Source organism: Oryzias melastigma, linkage group LG13 (genome assembly GCF_002922805.2).
Source record: "Oryzias melastigma strain HK-1 linkage group LG13, ASM292280v2, whole genome shotgun sequence".
NCBI lineage: Eukaryota > Metazoa > Chordata > Actinopteri > Beloniformes > Adrianichthyidae > Oryzias > Oryzias melastigma.
In genome coordinates this window covers 20,400,858-20,408,313 of record NC_050524.1, presented here as the reverse complement: position 1 = coordinate 20,408,313, position 7,456 = coordinate 20,400,858, and the positions used below count along the sequence as shown (strand labels likewise).

At 39.7% G+C, this 7,456-nt stretch overlaps 1 protein-coding gene and 1 long non-coding RNA gene across 3 annotated transcripts in view; one reads left to right on the top strand and one right to left on the bottom strand.

The window, feature by feature from the left end:
• The window catches only part of zgc:153039 (uncharacterized protein LOC767698 homolog), a 63,358-nt gene that overhangs the window by 34,579 nt on the left and 21,323 nt on the right, over positions 1-7,456 (bottom strand). For both annotated transcript variants that reach the window (XM_024277747.2, XM_024277746.2), the window contains one exon: positions 2,341-2,498. In XM_024277747.2, coding sequence (XP_024133515.1) covers positions 2,341-2,498 — 158 coding nt within the window. The remainder of the gene's footprint in view (positions 1-2,340; positions 2,499-7,456) is intronic.
• The window catches only part of LOC112149808, a 13,506-nt gene that overhangs the window by 3,148 nt on the left and 2,902 nt on the right, over positions 1-7,456 (top strand). The window contains exon 2 of the long non-coding RNA XR_002919848.2: positions 3,745-4,026. This is a non-coding gene — a long non-coding RNA (uncharacterized LOC112149808). The remainder of the gene's footprint in view (positions 1-3,744; positions 4,027-7,456) is intronic.

Below are 7,456 nucleotides of genomic sequence, written 5' to 3'. Positions count from 1 at the left end.
TACAGTGTAAACTCATTATCCGCGCCGTCCTCGCGGCGTTTGGTTAGAAGAGCGCAGATTATGAAACGTTCACTATGCAGACAGAAGCGCCGTAGACACGGATCTCCTGCAGATCTTCTGGTTCATCTCCAAACAGCGCAGTAATGACAGCCGCGGCAGAGCTAGCTGTGTTAGCGCCGATGTTAGCTTAGCTAGACGAAGCTCTCTGTTTAGCGTGATCACACTCGGTCTCAACATGCTTCATCTTCAGGTGATCATTTATCGCCATAGTGATCTCATGGAACACAAGTTCTGTCTAGCAGAAATTACATTGACACTTTTTCCTCTTTTATTTTCCTTATGTTTTCCTCATTTTCGAGCTAGCTTGTTGTTATGAGCCTACCGGGAACATCCTGTTACGTCACTGAGACTGGATTAGCACCAGTGCGCATGTGTGACAAAGAGAATGGCAGACCCGACATTAGAAAGCGCGAACTGTAGTTTTAAGATCAAAACAAGGAAAAAACAAACAAAAAACGATGCTTCGACGACCAAATTATTCGTCGACTATTTTAATAGTCGAATAGTCGTCGATTAGTCGAATAATCGTGGCAGCCCTAATTGGTAATGGACATTCATAAGATGCATTCACACCGAACGCATCCGGCGTGGCGGAGGCGTCAAGTTTCAATGTAAAGTCAATGTAAAGACGCGATCTGCTGCGGCGGAATTTTGACGCTGGCACGGCACAACGAGCTTGATGTGGCGCGTCAACCAATCATGGACCCAGCTTTGGGCATGTGAAGTTTTCAGTGACTAGATCAAAGAGTAGAAATAAACATTCAAGATGGCGGCTTGATGCAAGGATTTTCGTCATGATCTTCCATGCATTTTCTCAACCCACAAGGGCCACTAGGTCCCTGAAAACTGTCCCAGTTACTGTTGGGTGAAGGCGGGATACACCCATGACAGATCGCCAGCACGTCACAGAGCTCATTGAGCTGAATGGACAGCTACGCTAGCCAGCCGCCCGGTGGATTGCTTAGCGAGCTAGTGGGCTCCGTTCCCCAGGCTCCGACAGAGCTAATAGCTGTCGCCACTGCTCAGACTCCAGAAGACTTCATAGCGACCGCTGCTGTCCAGGTGCCCGGCAGATCTAGCAAAGCCTACTGCCCAGGTCCCTGAGCAGAGGAGCTCGCTCTGCTCGCAGTTAGCTGCCCGGCAGCCGTTGTACGCCCAATACTGCTCTATCTTCATGGGCTTATGATGTTTTTCTTATTTGACCTCAAGACAACAATAAAAAGATCCCCCAGTTTTATTTTTACTTCCGTGCTCTTGGGTTAAAGCTCAAACTGAGCCACAGACAGACGGAAGTAACGTTTAAACGGCCCTCAGGTGTACCTCTTGCTGCAGGAGTGAAGTACACCGAACCAAAAGAGACTCTGAAAAATCTGGTCAAAACAAACACAGCGATGTGCTTGCCGGTGCCTCTGTAGAGCTCCCCAAAACAAATAAACCCAAACTATTCGCTAACAATCCATGATGTGACAACGAATTAATCCCAGAGCAACATCGGCAGTTGCTCCATGGCAGGCGCATCAAGGCGTTGAGCCGTTAATTTGAAAGGTGTCAAAAGAGAGGCGGCAGACCCGAATTTGACGCGCCTGCAGCTTTCAATGTAAATGCACCATTAGAGTGCGGGGATAGGGGGTGTACCATATTCACAGAGTCGCAGATGTTACTGGTCCCTAACCCCCGCGAATAAGAGGGGAACACTGTAGTACAGTTGCCATTCTGTTGGGGTGTCCGAATCTACAATTCCAAATTCCGGTGCCCTGGAAATTTTCAAGAAGATGCTCATTAGAGAATTTAGACCACAATGCATTGCATTTGAATGGTTTGACATTTGAAAAAAACGTATCTTTTGTGAGGGAATTTGGACACAACCAATGTGTTTCTATAGCCTGTCACTGAACGGTGGAGATTCTCACTGAAGGTAACCTTAGACTTTGCATAAAATCATGAACACTAGAAGCTCTTTAGCGAGTTAATCTGCTGCTGTGGTTTTGGCGTGTTAGCATCCCTTTAAATTCACTTCCGTAAATTAAAAGTGAACGTGAAAGTTTTGAACGCAGAAGCCTGAAATGCGCATTTACACGAGTTTACATAGACTTATCATTGAAAGTGGTCGCTTGAACACGCGTTTCCAAGCCCGGTGTGAACGTAGCTTGACTTGAGTCCAGATCATGTGACTCAGGTCTACACCTCTGATTCAAACATCCATGTTTTTTTTTTTCCCCATCAATCTTCTGAAAGGTTTACTCAAAAAGGCATCAATGTGTCAGAAAAGGTGCCACCTACCGAACAGGTCATCTCTGGCCAGAGCGTAGAGGATGCGTGAAGCTCCGATGAGGTTGCTCATTGCAGCAGACAGCGTGGAGGAATAGACCCCCACAATCACAAAGGGATACCAGACGCTGATGTCCCTCAGGAAGCTGTAATCGCTTTGAAGGAGGACACTGAAAAGGGAAAGGCTGTAGATTAACATGGGTGAAAATGTTTTTGGCTGGTTTTCAAATTCCTTCAGTGAAGAACCATGACTGTAGAGTCCTGTTATGGGGTCAGACGGAGGGAAACAAAGGGAAATCAATAACTCCCCCAATAAGGTCTACTTTGGGTTAAATACATTAAGAAGACAAAGAGGCCTGAGTCATATTGACTTGAATGTATATTAGATATATATGTAGTGATCAGAGTTTTTTACAACCCTCTTTCTATTTTTTTAGGTTTATTAATGAGAAATAGAACATCAAAACTCCAGCAACAAGTACAAAGATGTTTTCCTTCAGGCACATTTTTATATTTATTTTGACTCATTCCAAAAAATACTTCTATACATTTGAGTTTCAATATACATAAATGGTGGAACTTAAGTCCAAACTAGGTTCTCCTGTAAAGAACAGGAAATATATATGGAAGGCTGACAGCTTGTATTGAACAGACCTATAAACGTTTCACTGCCACACTTCTAAATTGGCTGTAGTACACTGAAGGAACATGATGCCACTGTTTGTTATTTTTTTGTTTGCTTGTTTTCATAAAACTAAGAAAAGGTATACATATAACAAATATGCAAATTAAAGCAATAGATTTCAGGTTTCAAAAGAGAACATATATAAATCAGAACACTAAGCTGGTCTATCAGTTCCATTTAAAAACTAAGCATTAATTTTACAAATTCTAGAGTTTTCCAGTTTTACAAAACAAAAAAATCAATTTTGTCAAAATCCTATGAATAAGCTAGAAACTGAGAGAAAATTCTCAGAATCTCCTCTGGTTGTGTAGAACGTTGCTGGTGTGCAAGTTTTAACTTTGTTATTTTTACTGGATAATTGTTGTTTATTTTAGTGTGAGGTTGAGCATGCTTTCAATCTGACTGAAAAAACAGTGAATAAAAATGTATTTAAATAATTTCTGCATCAGCTGTTGAGATAAGAAGTAAAATCTGGTCCTTCATCCTCAAAGAATGTTCGAGAGAAGGCATCAGTCTATGTTAATTCAGAAAATTTGAATCCTTTACTTAAAGTTTGAACCTGATTCACACAATGCCTAATTGTACATCTTTCTCATTACTGTTTTTCATTGACATTTAAAATAAAACATTTTTTATTTGTCACAACCAGGCTAACTAACCTCACAATGACAAGTGTTGTTAAGTGACCTTAAATACGCTGCATGAATAAACTCTACTTTTAATATTTTCAGATTCCAGCAGCAGTGCAGCCGAACAAAGCACACCACCATTAGACGCTGGGCAATCCAAACAAGTTTAAAGGAAGGGAACTCCTGAAGATGAGGAACAAAGAAAAAAAATGAGGTTTTCTGATCCAACTGAGCTGTCAACCAGTGTCCAAGACAACACCAGAGTGAAAACACTCAAGAGAGAACAAGAGAACGATGACGAGGAAGAGCAAAAAGCCAAGAGGATTAAGCTTTGTCCTGAAGACCAAAATAAAAGATCCTCAATCACCAAGAGTGAGAAAGAAGGTGAGTGGCAGAACGTTTTCCAAGCACAAATAGGTCAGAAGATATGACAACATTTTACGAAAGTGTTAATAAAGTAGTTTATATGTAAACATGAATGGAAACATCAGCAAAATACTTTCATGTATGAATTTATATGAAAAAAATTAAAATGAAGACACGGTTCTTTAATAAACTACTTATACGACTAACAAGCATTAGTGATGAGGTAATAAGCTGTTCGTAAAGACATTTATCCCCATTTGTAGAAGTCTTACTAATGACTTACACAATTATCCCTTGTGCTCTCTTATGGGGTCCATATGGCCCCACCCTTACATTGAGGTGTTAGCCCTTCCATGACAAAGGTGGACAACACTTCATGTCTGTCATTGGACACCAGTAAAGATCGATGACCCCACTTTTATGTAAACAAGCCTAGGAGAGCAAAAGGGTTACATACACACATATATGTAAATATTTATGTTTAGATTTATATTTATGTAATATTTTCAAAACATGTAGTAGATTATTAATGTATTTCTAAACAAATATGTATGTGTAAACTCAAATTAGAATTGAATTAAATAATCAAAAGAATTTCTAAAAAAATTGGATTGGAATCGATCTAGGCTCTTTTGAAACAAATCAAATTGTTTTTAGAATTTATAATCGATACCCAGTCCTAATCAGGAGCAGATGAAAAAAAGGAGTCTAATAAAGTTGGATTTGTGGCAACGAAAATATGGTGGGCTACTCACAAGTGCCCTACTCCAACAGCGTCAGCATTTGAAGGGAAAGGGCGCTCACAATTCACAAGTGAATAATGAAAACCACTGCCGCTCTGCAGAATCTATTTCCTAGAAAATTACATATAATTTTGGCAGAAAAATGACACAATCAAAATTAAAAGACCACTGGTAACGCTTTGTAAATAGATCAAAATATGACTGGAAGTGGAACTTGTAAGTTGCTTTATTGCATAATCCAGGTATACAATATTTCTGGGATTCTATCTAACAACTATCTAATAAAATCTTGTTTACATCTACATCATGAAAATACTAACAAAAGATTGTCAATCACTTCCTCTGTCAACAGAAAGTGGAGAAGGAAAGATGAAATTGAAAAACCAATAAAAACGCATCGCCTCACAAGGTTGTTTGTCAATTTGAACTCATTTTCTCTGAGGGGCGAAGCCTGTTGATGTCCGGTGGAGAGGAGCCAGATTAAAGAAGTTATGATTACCGTGAAATAACCGGTCCTCAAATGTGTGTATTTGCATATGTGAATGTGGTGTGTGCATGAAGACAACACTGCGCTTCATGCAGAGACGGAGAGATCAACCCACAAGAAACACAGCAGGATATGCATGATTATGTCCCACCCCCCACCTCTTTTTAATACAACAGTCATGGAGACGAGAATTAAAGTGCAAAGTATTTCTGCTGGTCTGTCTCAATCATATTGAGGCTCACTTCACACAAACAAGTGCACACATTCACATTCACTCAAACATACATGCACACATTGATATTCACACAAACATACATGCACACATTCACATGTACACAAACATACATGCACACATTCACATGCACACAAGCACATGTACACTTGCACATGCACACAAACATACGTGCAACATTTTACATGCACACAAATGCATATCCACATATTTACATGCACACAAACATTTATGAACACATTCACATGTAAACAAACATGCACACACACGAATCCGCTTGCACACATGCACACTATATGTGAATAATATCTGTCCCTTCCTCACTATCTAACTCTAACTCCTTTATTGTGTTGTTTTGAGATGTTTTCCAAACTTTTATGTGTCAGCTCTAGCTTTTCCTTAATTCCATCTTCAGTAGTGACTTCTCTTTCTCACTCTTTCTTTAATTAATACTCTCATCACATTTTCTTTCTGCTCCAATGATTTTTACAGTCATTATTCTGACCCTATTAAGTATTGTTCACTACATCCAAACGTCCGAGAAAACCATTTCATCTGGAGCAAAAAAGAAACTCGGTGTGGAGTCTCACACACACACAGCAACACACATGTTTGCATATACATTGCACACACATTAAAACACAAAACACACACAGGCCCATACACAGACAGAACACACTCATACAAACACACATAGACATCTCAAATAATCATAAATTCAAGGTTGTACATAGAAGTGAAAACAGAATCTATTAATAATTACCAAAACATCAGTTCTTTGGTTTAACTTAAAATGCATTTTTTCAAAGTCCTGATAAAGTATTTTCAAGAGTATTAAATAAAAATATTAGTTTTAAAGTGACTGTATCTCAGCTTTTAAAGAAGGATCTGAATTTCTGCATAAACTGTACCACAGGAAGCAGAAATTGTTCCAGCTTCATTTCTCTCTGTACGGCAGGATAGTAAAAGACCAAAAATACATAATTATTCTGGAAAAGTCCTAAACATCTTGATAGCCAAACACTGGCCAGCCACAGATAAGGTTTCATGGAGCAGAAATTTATCTAAACGATTTTTTTCAAAAAACGTCTTCAGTTATGCCAAGACTTCTTTTTGCAGACTCTTATGGCTTTCTGGAATGCAATGAATTCAAGATTGTAAGAACCAGCTGTGCAGAGATGCAGGACTTTATCAGAAATTTGCCTCTGAGTTGTGAGAGGGACTGTTGGCGTGGAAGTAAGCTGCCTCTAATACCCCATCATCCCTTTGTTTACACTCACTAGCTCACAACCCCAAGCTAACATTAACGTTGCAACAAAAATGGTGAGCAATATCGGCGCTATACAGATGTACAGTTTGGAGGAAGGAAACCTATTATGTATTTGTCTGCATGTGGAGCCATCAGAATACACCAGAGCAGTGAGACTTTAGCCCGCCCATTTCACTTGCTGTGTCACAAAACAGAGATCCAACCTGAGAGATCAATTTTCAAGGTTAGATTGATCAATTATCACCACTAAATAAATGTTCCTTCAAATGAGGAGGGTGGGTTCCTGTTTGACGCAAATGATTAAGTTTAAGCTTTTTGGGTTTATTGAAATGTATTAATAATAGAGTACATTTAAATGCTTCACTTTACAAAGCATTTCTTTAGGCCTGTGTCCAGCTGTGTCGCACTGCATTTGTCAAACAGAGAAATCTTTACACACACTTAGCGGGATAGCAAAATAAAGCACAGCGTTTTCCACGTGTGGTGAGGTGAGTGATGATGCGAGACTCAACTTATATGTCGATTATTAATTCCTCTGACATGCAGCAGGAGCGACATTAATCCTGAAAAGCTTGACATTTCCAAACTGCCTCGTAAAAACAAAGACACTGCAAACGTGGTGACAGTGATAACAGTCAGTGTGTGTGTTTGTGTGTGTGTGTGTGCGTGTCAAAGACAGACAGGACTGATGCCCATGGCCATATTGCAATAGACTA